Raw genomic sequence first — 16,524 nt, forward strand, 5'->3', positions numbered from 1 at the left:
AGTTTATTTACAACCGATTGGTCGATGCCACTCCTGCTGGAGTTTTTATTCCACGACGATATGCATGTACGTATCAGGATGCGCGTGCATCATACACGCATTCTCCATTTAAACACCACTGTAAACATAAAAAAAAACATATTTAAAAATTAGACCAACACGCAGGTTACATGATGAATAACAAATACCTATCTTTTTTTGTTTACCTTTTAAATAATATGGCAATGTTGTCAACGTAATAGTCTCATTGATTGCTTTTGCTTCAGTTTGTATCTGTTTTTGCAGACCGTTTATAAATTTAAAAAAAAAGTATGTTTATCGTTAATCTCGAACTCTGCCATTATAAGTATGATTCACAAATATAAATCGAAAATGCATAATGTAAACTTAAGGGGCTCGCGGGTCTAAATCAAATTTTGTATTTAATATAGGATTTAGCTTTATTTTTCTATAAATGAACTTTATCTTATACTTAATAGAAAAATGAAATAGAAACATGGGATCACCGTTTATTTACGCTCACAATCTGCCTTCGAAAAAAGCATACATTTTTGTTAATGTCCTTTTTTTCTATTGAACTAATAGGAGAAGCGTTGATATCGAAATAAAAAAAGAACTAAATTACAAAAATTGCTTAAATTTTACAAATTATTTAGTTTATGTACAGTTTATTCGAAAACAACAATAAAAATATAGGTCACCGATGAGTTAAAAAAGACATTTCAATTTTAATGCCAAAAAAATGGCATTTTTGCACCAAAGGGAGACAATTTGGAGCTTTTTCAATGATATCTACATTTAAGAAGTCACCTGGGGCCAACACGAATTGATTTTTTTGAATGATTTTTGTATCATATGATAAAGTAACAACTACATTTTTGTACTTACGGTAATAAATAAAATTTGTAATGAAAAATAAATTTTAAATTTTTTTCTGAAAATCTTATACCTCCTTAATTGATATTTGACGGATAGTATATAGATGGTCCTTCTCATCCTTGTGTATATGGGTTGTTGTCTTCAAACCAGATGCCAGAATCGTTCATTGATTATTGCTTGCCTAACCTTTAGTGACAATTATTTCATGCATTCACAACTTAATAAGATAGTGAGGTTCTGCAAGATTATTCGGCTGTTATTAAGTGTGGAAACTTGGGACTACCTTTGAAAATGTGTGTTATTTTGCCTTACAATAGCCACTACAGAACCCATTCAAAAGTTGTTGCAAGAATTCTATTGGTGATAAGAGCGTAACAAGAGGTATTTATTCTTAATTACTGGAGTGAAATTTTTCTTACTAGTATTGAATTACCTTGTCCATCAAGAAAAACAACAGTATTGAGTGTTGTTTTCAAACCAAATAAGAAACGACCAAGAACATCCGGTTCTCTTCATTTTCAAATTTAAAGATTGAATGTTTTATCTATATCAAATTGGTGTTTTGTAGAGATGGCGTTGCTCTGTACTGAACAACTTGTTGGTCCTAACGTTGTTTGAGGCTTTGTCAGTTTATCTTCGAATTATCAGTTTCGAATATTCCATATGTATTCCGTCACTTTTTAAACAGAAAAACACTGTAATTAAATCTTAAATACTTTGTTTTGTTGGTATAACTATTGATTTTGTAATAAGTGAATTAAAGCCAAACTAATATTATTTGTGGTATACACATGTATAAACATGCACATTCACAGTTTTATTAACAATCTGTCGATAACAGTATGTTGACATTACACAAGGTGATGTTTTTCTATGACTGTCTTTACAATAAATCCATTGGCTTTTTTATGCGTACTGATTGATACTTTTGGTATAGATCATTACTGCGGATCCGGTGTGAAAGAACATACAAGAAAGTAATACATATTTTAAACAAAATAGATCCTACGCATAGCTGTATTATTGCCAATAAAAGAGGGACGAAAGATACCAGAGGCATAGTCAAACTCATATATCGAAAATAAACTGACAACGCCTGGCTAAAAATGAAAAGGACAAACAGACAAACAATAGTACACATGACACAACATAGAAAACTAAAGAATAAACAACATGAACCCCACCAAAAACTAGGTCAATAAGTGATCAATTTGGGTAGTTTGGATATTAAATTAAATCTTAGGGAACCTTGGATCACTGTAGAACCCTTCTTTAAAGTTTCTGTCGAATGATAAAAAGACATGGAAAGTGTTGAATTGCCGAAATAATTATCCCACACCGATTATTTACCTATGTTTTTTATACAGACCTTTTTATGTCCACATGAGGTACCAGGAGCTGCAGATGATTTCGTTGAACAAACGTTTGACAAGTATGGATCCCAACAATACATCTTATAACATATATCTTCTAGTTTAGTACCGATACTCTACAAAGGGAAACAAATCTGCTTTAATCATCTTATAACACGTTTCTTTAAATATAGTACATATTTATTATTCAAAACAAGGAACTACTCCATAAAATCATCCTAGGATAACACGTATCTTCATGTAAAGTACCGATAATCTAAAACAAGTGAAACAACAATGTCCAAATATCTCCTATAAAAAGTTCAGGTCTGAACACGGGAAAAAACTCTGCTCAAATTTTATAACAGTAGTTCATATAGGGATAATAACACTACTGTTGATCACCTACAAGTCTGTATAAAATTGGCATTTTTCATTAGAGTGCAGAATTTATTTTTGTCTGAAATAATGTACTACTTGGCTTAAATAAAGGTTTTTCACAACTTTTCCTTGCATATAAGAAAGTACCAATCACAGGAAGTTAACAAAGCGATTGTGATCGCCCTTTTATACGTTTTACAATGCTCCAAATAAAGGTAAGCACCCCTGCACAAATCGTGTAATGTTATACGAGCACGTTGCGTAAAATGAACTGAAGCCTTTTCGCATGTAACATATACTGCAATCATTTGAATTTGCTGTATGTTTATTTTGTTTGTTTAGAGTCAGAAAATATCTGCAATTTGTATAATAAACATATTTTGAATACTAAATTTCTAAAAGATATGTTTGTGTCATTTTGGTCTTTTGTGGATAGTTGTTTCATTGGCAATCATACCATATCTTCTTTTTTATACAACGGAAATATTTCGGTCGGAGTCTTGAGTTAATGGCTAAATCAACATTGGCGATACCATTTGAGAAATAACTTGACCGGTATTAACGTTCCTAAAAAGGTGATACTAATAACGTTACCGATAGCTACATTTATAAATAGTTCAGCTAATATAATAATTACCAAGCAGAATGCTGTTCCATATATTTGTCGACATTGTTCCGTCACATTGTATATTTGCCCAGGTAATTCTGTTGATAGTGACTGGTATCGATGGTTGATGTGAGGTGTATCAAATACGCAGGATGAGTTTGGTTTTCTATAAGAGATACCATCAAAAACGATACATTTCGAAGAAAGTAATTACATAAAAGAGGGACGAGAGATACTAGAGGGACAGTCAAAGTGAAACTCATAAATCGAAAATAAACTGACAATGCCATTGCTAAAAATGAAAAAGACAAACAGACAACCACATGACAAAACATAGAAAACTAAAGAATAAGTAACACGAACCCCTAACAGTTTATAACAGTTTATTGAAAATGAAACATGTCAACTCTAGGAAGATTTTGTCTTAATGTGTTCGTAAGTTCGTCCTTGAAATGTTTTTGTTAAAGTAGTATACAATGATGTTATAATCAAATCAGTAATACTATTTCATCTTATATCTAATATGTAAAATGCGTGATTTGACATCGATTTGATGGTCAACTGAACGGTATAGATAAAGTGCGAACGGGGTATGGTATCCTATGAACACACATTCTTACGATGTCTCATTATAGTTTCACAGGAGACGTGTTTTTGCAGTAAATATAAATTATAAAACTTACAGTAAGTTTTCCTTTATAGAATTGACAGTACACTGAGAGAAATAAAACGCGGTTTTAGCAAGTGGATTAATCGACGCCATGAGGAAACCATTAGAAGGATCACATTTCTTTCCCCGAAAGTATCCATCATGGTCAGCTCCTAATCTAAAAAAAATGAATTGTCATTTCATTGACATAGTTATCTAAAGCTTTACATGCATGGTTGAATTTCTTGAACATTGAGTCTGTGTATGAAAAAACAATGACAAAAACGATCGAACAATGTTGAATGTGTACCTAGATGGTACACTATATCACTTAATAAGTTTGAACTTGAAATCCTATTTACATTTAAATGACGTGTAGGAGTATAATATAATGTACCATGTATTCTCATCTGTGTACATATAAAGTTTAAGCTTTCCCTAGACAGAAGAAAATTTTTATTTGATCAAAGCATTGTACTAACGTACATGTGGGCCACTTCATGTACAAATGTTCCTATACAGCTATACCCGCCTTGATCCTCGATAATAGATGAGGATTTTCCATCTGCTATGGAGCAAATGTCATCAGTAAAGGACACACCTAAAATAAAGGCAGATATTAATATACATGTAATTATGTGTAATGTTTTGCTCGTTTAACGTTCACGCTAGATGGAAGTAAGGTTTAATGGTTTTCAATACCGTTATGTCAACCAATAACTATTACATAAGTTGATAAAAACGTCTTTGAAATTGACCATAAGAAGCGCAACCTTCAGCAATGTTTAGCAGTATTTAATATATCCCGTATTCTTGAAATTAGAAATTGTTAATGAAAACTGAATTTGATGTACGGATAGCAGTAAAACCATTTCCTTTGAATACTCTATTATATTACAATAGTTGAAAGACGACAAACATACCAAATCCAGATCAGTTCTTAACAATAATAAAGTTAGAGTTTTTATCTTTGATACAGATCTTTGTGCCGTGTAATGATTCTTTGGTTGTAGCTTTTTGCCAATCATGGACGGTTTACAGCTTTTGTTGATCAGTTATGAATGATTTTTTATTCCAAAATTTGTTTATATATCATTAATCCTGCACAGAAGAGAACACATGGGATACATAACTAAAGGAAGGCAGATAACTGTTAAGACACAAAAACACATACCAACTGGTGTTCCATGTGGGTCTGTTAGGTCATCTCTATAAAGAAAAGAGCACAAAGTTCAAAGATGAATTAGTATGGAAATAAAACTTTACAAAGAAGTTCGTACGAACGTTTTTTCTTGGACTCTCATCAAAAAATTTGAAAGCTAGTATACAGAAGTTCTTGAAAATAGTTAAGGACCAATAAATAATCATTAGTTCGACTTTGCCTGAAGGCATTGAAAATAGGCTGGGTTTTTTTCTTGAAAATTCAGAAAAGTATGTTATGAATTATGGATGAACCCAGCACGTAGTACTGCACTGACAAATACATTCGGAAACAAACAGTCTATAATCTATTTTGTATTTGTATACTTTTTCCAATTTTACCTTCAACAGGAAAGTTTAAACAACAAGTATGAAAACCAAGATTCCATAAATACTCGAATATTCTTACAGACATGTATAAGTAAAAGTAAGAAATGGACAATTATAAAATATAAAAAATATCATCGCTTGTCTAAAACGTAGGATTAACTGTCGCATATTTAGTCAACTATCGGTATTTGTATTTGATTCTTATCATGTTACACCTTTTCAGTTTCGGCATATTTCCAATATAACTGACGTAACAATGACACACACGTATATGCTATGTTTTATTTGAATTACAGCATGGCTTTATATACAAGTTAAAGACGAGCATCATATTTAGTATTTCAATCTAATACCAATAAAACCTGGGATGGAAAATGACGACCTCGCCTCTTTTTATTTAAGGCTGGTAAATCCTTTTTGTTCAACACAAAAGATCGGGAAACCATCTTAATTGAACGATTTGTTAGTGAAACCGACTAGTGAAAGAAAAATACCGATTAATAACAAATTCATAATGATATATATAGTACCCTATTTGTAGTTTTCGAATTATTTTTACAAGAGACAAAACAAATATCGAAATAAAATAAATACTTAGATGACAAATGTGTTAAAGTGATATCTAGAAACGTAAAATACACACACGCACATGATGGGCAACTCGTCCAAATGGAAGGAAACAAAATATTTAAGATTTATAGCTTCTCACAATTTCAACTAAGCAATGCTTTTTCCAATACTTTATATTCACCAATATTTTTGAATGCACACATGTCAAAAATGTGGAATTTCTTTTTTTGCATATCTGTATCATTTACGAGATTTTTCATAAAGAAACTATTTATTCTATTTCAGTAAATCTAGAATCGGCTAATACCCATCAATACTCAAGTTTTACAAATGCATTAATCTTACAAAATTCTTATGTTTATCCTTGTCTTTTTAAAGTCTTTTTTCATGCAAATGATAGCTTAATAACATAAACAGTACCAATTGGTTGCACCAGATGCACATTTTGACAGTGATGCTAGAGGCGAACATATTTGAAAATTCAAAGCTTATTGAAAGGATGAAGAGCTATAAACCTAAAAGGATATAAAGGTATTGCATAGCCGGACAAGAAATCAGCGCTTTACACGTGGAAGATACAAATCAGAAGCAAATATCATTTCGCACCTAAAATTACCTGGTAAAAGCTACTGCATAATCGTAAGGACAGAATAACATAGAGTTAGTGTAAGCATCTTTTAGCGTTTCTGCAAATTTATCGAGTGCTTTGTGATTGTCTACACTATTGTTATGTTGTAAATCAGATGTAAATCCACTGCAATCCGGAATCTGTAAAGGTAATTGACATTATAAGATAGTTGTTTGTTTTTAATACTCTTGACTATTATTACAGGCCTTTGTTTCATAACAATTTTTGAAAGTTTTGGTTACTGTACATCATTAGTTTCAATATTTTTGTATTCTTGTCTTTCCTTTTTGCTAATGTGCTTTGTTTTTATGCCTAATTGTATTCCTTTGTTACATATGTACATAATCATCCTGTCTTGTGTTATTGCCTTATGGTGCCTTTTTGTGTTGTTTTGTTACATATTAAAATTGAGAATGGAAATGGGGAATGTGCCAAAGGGACAACAACCCGACCATAGAAAAAAAAAACAGCAGAAGGTAACCAACAGGTCTTCAATGTAGCGAGAAATTCCCGCACCCAGAGGCGTCCTTCAGCTGGCCCCTAAACAAATATATACTAGTTCAGTGATAATGAACGCCATACTAATTTCCAAATTGTACACAAGAAACTAAAATTAAAATAATACAAGACTAACAAATGCCAGAGGCTCCTGACTTGGGACAGGCGCAAAAATGCGGCGGGGTTAAACATGTTTGTGAGATCTCAACCCTCTCCCTATACCTCTAGCCAATGTAGAAAAGTAAACGCATAACAATAGTTTGTTTTTATAGTGATTACATTTTAACACAGTGTTGACAGCTGTACTCAAATGTTTAACATTTTTACCTCTATTTGTTTTGTTTACACGTCGTTGTCAATATAATGAAATTTAATTCGACTGCCATACAAGTGAGAGGTTTAGCTAGCTAAAAACAATGTTTAATTGACCATTTTATATATCAGTAATTGTCTTTACCACAGTCAGCAATAAGACAGTTGTAATTAATTCTTAGATGTGTTGAAGCTTTTGATTTTGCCATTTTATTATGAACTTTCAGTTTTGAGTTCGGTATTTTGGTTATTTTACTTTTGACCTTTTGCGTTCCTTATAAAGGTAAATTTTGAAAGGTGATTCGGACGCATGAAATTCTATTAAGTGTTGTTTTCATTTTTGACAGTATTTGGTCATTGCTGTTGCTAGTGGACTATCAGTCCCTGAATATATATTCAGCTCATTATATTAACATGGCTTATAACAAGATTTCTAAATATTACTCTATAATAAATTCAGAAAACTTAGAACGAAACTATAGTTTAAACTTCCTCAGGCAAAGTTAACCTTAAACGAATGTAGCTTCATTATTGGTCCCTTTTGGTTATACTGTGTTGTGCCGTATACCTCTTTGATTTTTAAATATTCTGTTTTGGTTTTTCTTGGTGAAAGTAAATTTACAACACGATATGTTTCTCCTGTTTATATAACTGTTAAGATATTGAAAATTTGTATTCAACATAACGATCAGTCAGAACCACCTGTTGCTTTTGATCAAAGCTATCGAATACTAAATTAGGGAGAAGGGTTCGATATAGGTCGGTTTTCTATAGTTGGTTATTGGAAGCAATTTTGAAAAGCTTTAATCGAAATACCTTGCATATAATAGCACCTGTCAAATACAGAGAGACATTCAAGGACGTATCCACAATTGCGTGCTGGTAAAGAACATTTGCCTACAATATACTATTAGTTTTAGAAAATCATGAAAATGATAGCTTAATACATTAAGACACTTGTTAAAAAAAATTGTATAACATATTTGAAAGGATACTATAGATTTGTTTATAATTGTACAGATATTCTATATACAAATTAGATGTTTATTTCACGTTTTGCAAAAGTATATATTATTTTTACCATTACAGGTTTACAATTTCATTTCGGGGCCTTTTATATCTGATTATGCTCTATAAGATTTTCTCCTTGTTGAAGGCCGTACGGTGACCTATAATTGTTAATGTTGGTTAGATTAGGTCTCTTGAGGAGATTTGTCGCATTGGCAATCATATCACATCTTCTTTTTTATATTGTAGTGCAAAGATTATTCCTATTAAATTGTATGAATCTTCAATATCCCAATAACTTACAGCATGAACCACGGTTGCTATGTACTTCGTAATATCCAACTCCACATCTTTCTGTTGGAGTTGTTTTTGGAATGATTCTGTGAAAGACATGTCTGTCCAGGCTAGAATCTCAACTTTTGCATCAACATTTCCAGGTATTGGTAATACTGAATCCGGGTGTCTTGCGATCCCATCTAAAAGCAATCTTTTCGTATTCGTTTTGCTTTTAGGATTCAACTTGAGGCCATCTGCAAAATCCTCCGAAGAAAATTAAACTTTTATCACATATTATTCTCATATATTTCGTACATGCTTAAACCATATCGTAGGCTATTCCTTGACATATTTTAGTGTAAGGGCTTTGATTGAACAAATTGATTCTTGTCATCAAATATGTTAAACAGATGCCCCACATATGTTACAAGTACTGTTTTTCGCGTACAACTTGTTTTACTCGTTTTATTTGAAAATATAAATCATTGGGATTTTGTTTTTCAAAAATTGTCCGTTAACGATATATAATAAAGATGACAATACTTACATTCATCTAAATGATACCAACGCCGATGAACAAAGTGTCTTATTCCAGACAAAGACGAACAATTAACGTTTTGCTCATCGGATTCAATCATCAGATAATGGTCATCTTCATAGACAATACCATCCTGAAGCAAAAAAAAACATGTTGTTGCAATTATAAGTGAAACATATCATCATCTGTCATATACGTATACACTGTTACCAAAATTATAGCTTTACCAGCTAAACTAATTCGTGCATTTTAATTTGTTACAATTATCGTTACAGGAAGAATATAAATTTGGATAGAAAATAGCATACAAAACCCAATAATACGTAGGGAAAAATTACAACAACATGACAACACACAACATACGACAATCAGACAAACATGATGCACACAAACAATATAGACAACTACATACTTAGAAAAACGATCTTCAACAAAATCTTAGTGATTCAAGCTGCCTTTAGTTTCAGATTCCCATTTAGCACGAATATTGATTTATTCAATATATTGGAAACACATATTCGTTGAAAAGAGGAGGGACTTAGATCATTTATGCAACTGAATTCCCATAACCAAATCATGACATTTTTAGAATTACTATCGAAGATATGTCCTCAATTTTTATAGTAGAAAACCAGGACTCAATACTTCCTTGGAGCATACATTCTTGTTCATACAAGACGATAAAATGGGGAGAACTAAATTCAAATGTAGTCGGTAAAAATGACCTTTTGAAAACAGGGTATTTGTGTATGTACTTACGAGAGCAAAACAGTTGTTTGAATTTTGCAACATGTTTAAAATAAAGACACCAAGTCCTCTAGGCTCTCTGTAAAATTCAATGCCATGCTGAAATAAATACAAATTCCCAATAAACTGTGAATGTTTTAATTGTTTTACATTTGTCATTTCAAGGCCATTTATATTGTTAAAAGCCACACGGTTGCCTATAGTTGTAACTTCTACGTCAATACGTCAATACGTCCAGTAGGCAATCATATGTATTGTCTTGTTTTATATTCATCTTGCACAATAATTTGATTTTTCGAAAAGAAAATATGCATCACTTGTAAAGACACTGATGTTGTTTTTTTGCTGACGTAATAACGTTATGTTCGAACGCGTCTATTCGGATCTTGTTTTCTATTCAGGTTTCAAAATTACATTTCAAAATTCTTGTCAAGCCTAAAAAAAAACACATAAAAAGCACCATTACAAAGTCAATCCAGTTTTGTATTCTTGTTCGTGTCTATAATAGAACTAATATTTCCTTATATTTAAATTAACCTGTAATGATAATAAAACTTCACAAAAAAAACGGCACTTTTTCTGGAGTTGATAAATGCGTGTGAAAAGCAGTGTATACTTCGTTTGTGGTGTACTTGTGTACTGTCATAAAATCATACGAGGTGTCAGTCGTTATTCTGTGGTTTACATGTTGTTATATAATATTAAATTCTTTATTGATTTTGTTAAGTGTCTTAAGTACTCTTTGGTACATTTGTATTATATTCCTATCCCGTAATGTCATGAGTTTGACTGTCCCACTGGTACCTTTCGTCACTCTTTTAGAAATCTAACATCACCATATAAGCGGGAAGTGTGGTTAGTCAAAAAACCAGGTTCCCTAAACCATCCAATTTATTTTTTTATTTTCTTGTCCTATACCGAGTCAGAAATACGGCAGCTGTTATCTTATATCATTTGTGTTCGCTTAATACAATTTGATGCGACTGTCATACAAGTGAATGGTTTCGATAGCTTATAAATCAGGTCAATCGACCATTTCATGCATATAAAAATGTCTGTACCAAACCAAGAATATGACAGTTGTTATCAATTCGTTTGATGTGTTTGAGTTTTTGATTTTGCCATTTGCCTTTTCCTCGGAGTGCAGAATTTTTGTGATTTTACTTTGTGATAGATTTATGACTAGTGAATTACTGTATTCTACTGTGGTCCTTGATTTTCCCAATTGCAGCGCTAAAATCACAACTGTTGTGTAGTGAGGCATCTTTTTATTTTTATGTATTTTAGCTTGATATATTATATTTCTTGTAATTTTTTGCTGTCGTTTAATCACTATATTGTTTTTCTAGTTGACTAGTATTGTTTTGTGTGTTGTTCCTATATATGTTGTTTGTTATTAATTAACATCAACTAACATTGAACAGTTTTCCCAGCTGCCACTGTTAATACAATAGGAGAACAAATTTAAATTAATATATCTTTTTTAAGTGCGACCTTTGTTTATAACAATTTATGTAATTTATTTTAAAAATTGACAGTAAAAGCATTTGAACAAAACTCAAGGGTTGGTTTTTAATAGAATATAGCCATACCTGTTGCAAACTGATAAATTGGGTTTTTGTGCTTTCTCTATCTACAGTAATAACTGGCAGCTCATCAGGTAAAATTGGAGGTGATGATTTTGATAAATGGTATTCTCGACGTTTACCAAATGCAGTAAATTCAAGATATAAATTTCTGCCGTCATCAGAGTGGATGCTTATAAGCGTTTGTATCTGTCAATAACATATCAAAAGCTCAAAATTTATCATAAGCATTTTTGTTTCAGGTCCCAAAAATACAATCATAAAGTACTTAAAAGTCGGCAAATTGTGGTTGAGGCATCAAGTTGTTATTAAGCAAAACTTCTCATTTATAATATTTGTACTGCAAAGAATGTCTAAAACTAGAACATCCAAACTATTTTATAATAACCTTGTTGATTATAATTCTTTGTACTTTTTATATTATAGAAGCATTAGAGTAAGCTGATGGTTGCTTTTTTGTTTTTAATATTGTGTGATTTACCAATATTGTAAATACTCGACAATCATTAACGAGCGTATTTTGAACTATAAATATCTCTTTCTTGACTCGACATGGATGTGCTTCACAACATAAAAAAAAATGCTTTATTTGATTTACCAGCTGTTTAAAAATCATTTCATTTTACCTGTACGTACATTTTCGTGTAGCTGGAGGCTGTGTATGAAAAATATCTGTAGAACAAAAATTAAGTCATGATATAATACTTTTAATTCGGCATTGAAAGAACTCAAATATTCATGTTGACTTTCAGAATTTCCAAACTAAAGAAGACCAGAAAAAAACACTGAGTTGGGTTGAAAGAGGAAAATAGTTTGATTAAAATTCAATTCCACATTGTTCAGGGAAAATAAAGAATAACTGCACAAGAAGAAACCCGTTAACCTACAATGATAGTTAATATGGATTAAGATGTCTTATAAAGAACTAAATTGCAGTCGAGATTTAAGACAAAGACGATCCAAAATGTTAGTCTGTCTTTTATTGAAATATATATGCAAACGTAATTAAAAATACTTCAATATATTACTTGATTAACAAAATGCATGATTCGCCTGATGGCGTACGAAATTATAATCCTGGTACGTTTGATAACTATTTAAACTACTGGGTCGATGCCACTGCTGGTGGAAGTTTCGCTCGATGGTATCACCATCCCAGTTGTCAACATTTCGGTGTTGATATGAATATCAATAATGTGGTCATTTTTATAAATTTCCTGTTTACAAAACTTTGAATCTTTCGAAAAACTAAGGATTTTCTTATTCCAGGAATAGATTACCTTAGCCGTAATTAGCACAACTTTTTGGAATTTTGGATCCTCAAAGCTTTTTAACTTTGTACTTGTTTGGCTTTATAAATATTTCGATATGAGCGTCACTGATGAGTCTGAATCTTTGTTTATTCCAATTAAAACAGTAACATAAACTACAATATTAGTACTAGGTTTTTGTTTAAAGAAGACACAGTGAGAAATATTCCCAAGGATCATATAAAAAGACCTGAATCAGTTTAAAAATGGTATTAAAGAACATAACAAATTGACTTTTTTTAACTTTAAGCATCATATTCAAAGTTTTGCCATTTCTGATGATGTTTTAATAAATCACTATAAAAATCAAATTTCTGAGTCAATCAAGTACTGGTTTCATTCAAAAACTTAAACGTATCAATTTTTGTGCACCAGATGCGCATTTCGGCAATCAATGTATCGTCATTTGTGCTCGAGGCCCAAATGACCAAATTCAGAGGTAACTTCAAAAAGGAGGAGGACAGTCCATGAAAACTGACAAAATCATAATAATAAATGAAAGGATATACAAAACTTTTAAAACCCATAATGTATAGCGTAATTTGGAAGATTAGATCGAATGCAAATATTACACATGGACATGTTTCATTAAACCTCAATACTAAAACATTATACATCTTCAATAGTTTCTGAAAAATTAAAGACATGTGGAACACAATGGCCATTTGTATTCGTAAATAAAATAAGTACTTACACAATTCAAACATATTAGGTAAAACAATGGTTTGCCTTTGGTTAACATTACACTACAAAGTGTAAGGTCAATGTTCGAATTTTAACCATTCATTATTACATTTGACATAATCTTACAGATAACAATGTGGTTGATATTCTTACTGATAATCACGCAACGGTCACTATTGTTGAGGGGGGTAAACTGAAGTAAACCAATAAGATGTTTTATGAATCCTATTATACTCCATGTTTCAAAGCTTTTTTCCGTTTGCATTGGTAAGTATAAACACGTGATTTAATTTTGATTGATATATTCTATAATACAAGGTAAACATGAGATTATTTCGTTGTTTGACTTAGACAAAATGTATTTAGATTGCTCTAATTTTCTTGTTTTATCACGAGCATTCAAATTGAAATATTTAGTTAGATTTTTAAACCAACATATTTTATACCTCATTTATACAGCATTAATCAGTATGCTCTTTCAAAATTGAAATATACATATTTCTAATAAAAAAAAATCACAAATACGTCAAGAATCTTCATTTCGTATTTTACAAACTGTAGCATTAAGCTTGTTTTGGATTTGCATCGTCCTGTATTTTTACAGATGTGTTTTGAATCGGTTTCCGAAGCCCCTTGTCAACGACAGCATACACAACACTACATACATTAGGTGGACTGATATTCTTTGTTTCGTTGCTGGATTTTGAAGTTTCATTTTTAGTAATGTCTTCGTTGTCATGACATGTTTGCAATGTTTGTGAAGACCTGGTTTCTGCATTGATCTCCACAGTATTGTAGTGATTATCGATTTCAGAAAGCCTTGCTGTCATTTGTTGCCGTTCTGAATCAACAGTGGAATAATTAATGTCAATGTCCTGATGTTGTGTTGCTGATACATATAATATATTGTCTTTCAATCCATCATACTGTGGATCCTGATTTTCTTGATTTGAATCTGGAACATTGTTCTTTCGCAATTCGCAAAGTCTCTTATTTGATCTTCTCCTGTACCAAATTAAAATATAAAAAAAATAATCATACTGAAATTTATATAATTTCCTTTACAAAAAATCTATACTCGAGGCGATTGTGGACATATTTTATAGGTACCAAATGTTGAAAGGAGAATGAAGAAATATTTTTATTTACGGTCTTTTGTCTCGTGTGGTCTATCAACATATCTACTTTTTCATACTTTTTTTACGGAGTAAACTAACTGACGGGATTCTATTTTCAGCAGACCTTTGTGTTTCTCCTCCCAACAGAAAAGACAACACAAGAATTGACACCGATGGGAATATAAGTTTTAAAATAGACATGGTGTGCATATATACACATAACAGAGACCTGGAGTGGTAGTAGATGCACAAGAAGATTAATGTATCATGATTTGCATGTTTCAATTATCGTATTACAACGAATTTGCCTTGTTAATGTGTTACATAAATTTGCATCTATATTGTTTAAGTATTTTCCGAAGCAATAATGTCTTACCTTCTTGTGATAATTATAATAATTATGGCAATAATAATCAAAAAAAGAACCCCAACACATATTCCAATAGCAATAAACAGTGTTTCATCATCTGAAAAGATACATTATAGTGAATGAAAGGTATCATTGTTGTTAATCTAATCCATACTACATTGTATTAGCACAAAGTCAACAGTTTAGTGACCAATATAGAAAACTAATAAGTACCTTACAATGATTTATTCATGCAGTTGTGACTGTAACCTTCACGGAAATTAAAGTTAAAAAATAAAAAGTAATGAATGTAATGTTAAGTTAATTTTGTCATACCAATAAAAAAAACGTTTTCGACTACCATAGTATATGGACAAAAAAGTAAAAGTACTATAGTGTGTGATAACATTTTGTGAGGGAATTTGATGTTTGCTATACCACTGTTCATTTCAACGCACTTTATGACGATACCACTTTATCAATATGAAGGAAATTTTTTGCAGTGTTTTATGAAATAATTTTACTTTAAAATCACGTACCAATTGTGAACTATTAAATGTTTTACAAGGACGAATTTTCTGTATAAAGTCAATAATTGTTTGAACTTTTGAAGCTCAAACTTTTTATAGCTTTGAATACGCCAATGAAATGTCCAAAAACTATACCAATACAGATCGATATATTTTTGAAATTGTAGCAAAACCTTTGGTCGACAAATTTTAATTCGTTATTGCATAAATATCAACTTGAAATATCTGTCATTTTCTCCCTACCCAGTTTACCCCTATTACTTATAATAATTTGGACTGGACATTGTTATTGAATCTTATGCAATTTGATTGGATTAAGTTTTTTTGATTACCTTCAAACTGTTCATGCTTTTCGTACGAGTATATTGATTAAATCAGACCGTGCGTGAATGTGTAAAGTAAATTAAATGACCCGCATACTGGACACTGGACCAGTCCATATTACGTTTTATCAATGAAACTTAAGGTGTGAAAGGTAACAATTGCCACTTTTTTATATTTTCACATAATTTTCCGAATTCACATTAGATAAAATATTTTTGATAGCCTATTACGGAGAAAAAAAGGGAAAGTTTACTGATTCTACGTTCTATTCCATTAAAAACGCCATTTTTCGAAGATAAATACAGAAAAACATTTTACGCACGGCTACGCCAGGTAAAATTATTGTTTATCTTTAACAAAAAAATACATTTTTCAGTTTCATTCGAATATTATAATAATAATAAATCCCAAATTTATGTAGTCATTAGATAAAGTCTTTATATGTACGATCTGCCTATTTTTGGACATCAAAAGACAATACGATCGTTTTAAGGTCAATTTCGTCAAACTCACACAATCTTGTTAGGCACTATAAAATACTGAACTCCGAGGAAAATGCAAAAAGAAAACTCCAATATCATATGGCAAATTAAAAGCTTAAACACATTAAACGAATGGATAACTACTGTCTTATTCCTTACTTGTTAC

At 31.3% G+C, this 16,524-nt stretch overlaps 1 protein-coding gene across 1 annotated transcript; it reads right to left on the reverse strand.

The window, feature by feature from the left end:
• LOC139492292 (A disintegrin and metalloproteinase with thrombospondin motifs 3-like) lies at positions 1–15,992 on the reverse strand. Its single transcript, XM_071280510.1, has 14 exons — positions 15,973–15,992; positions 14,221–14,560; positions 11,568–11,750; positions 9,988–10,074; positions 9,238–9,361; positions 8,718–8,944; positions 8,223–8,303; positions 6,585–6,736; positions 5,043–5,077; positions 4,355–4,469; positions 3,903–4,046; positions 3,250–3,385; positions 2,249–2,368; positions 1–118 (listed from the first exon to the last, which is right to left on the reverse strand). The coding sequence occupies exons 1-14, from the start codon at positions 15,990–15,992 to the stop codon at positions 74–76; spliced, it is 1,809 nt and encodes a 602-aa protein (XP_071136611.1). The 3' UTR covers positions 1–73.
• Positions 15,993–16,524: the final 532 nt, after the last annotated feature.

Source organism: Mytilus edulis, chromosome 10, assembly GCF_963676685.1.
Source record: "Mytilus edulis chromosome 10, xbMytEdul2.2, whole genome shotgun sequence".
NCBI lineage: Eukaryota > Metazoa > Mollusca > Bivalvia > Mytilida > Mytilidae > Mytilus > Mytilus edulis.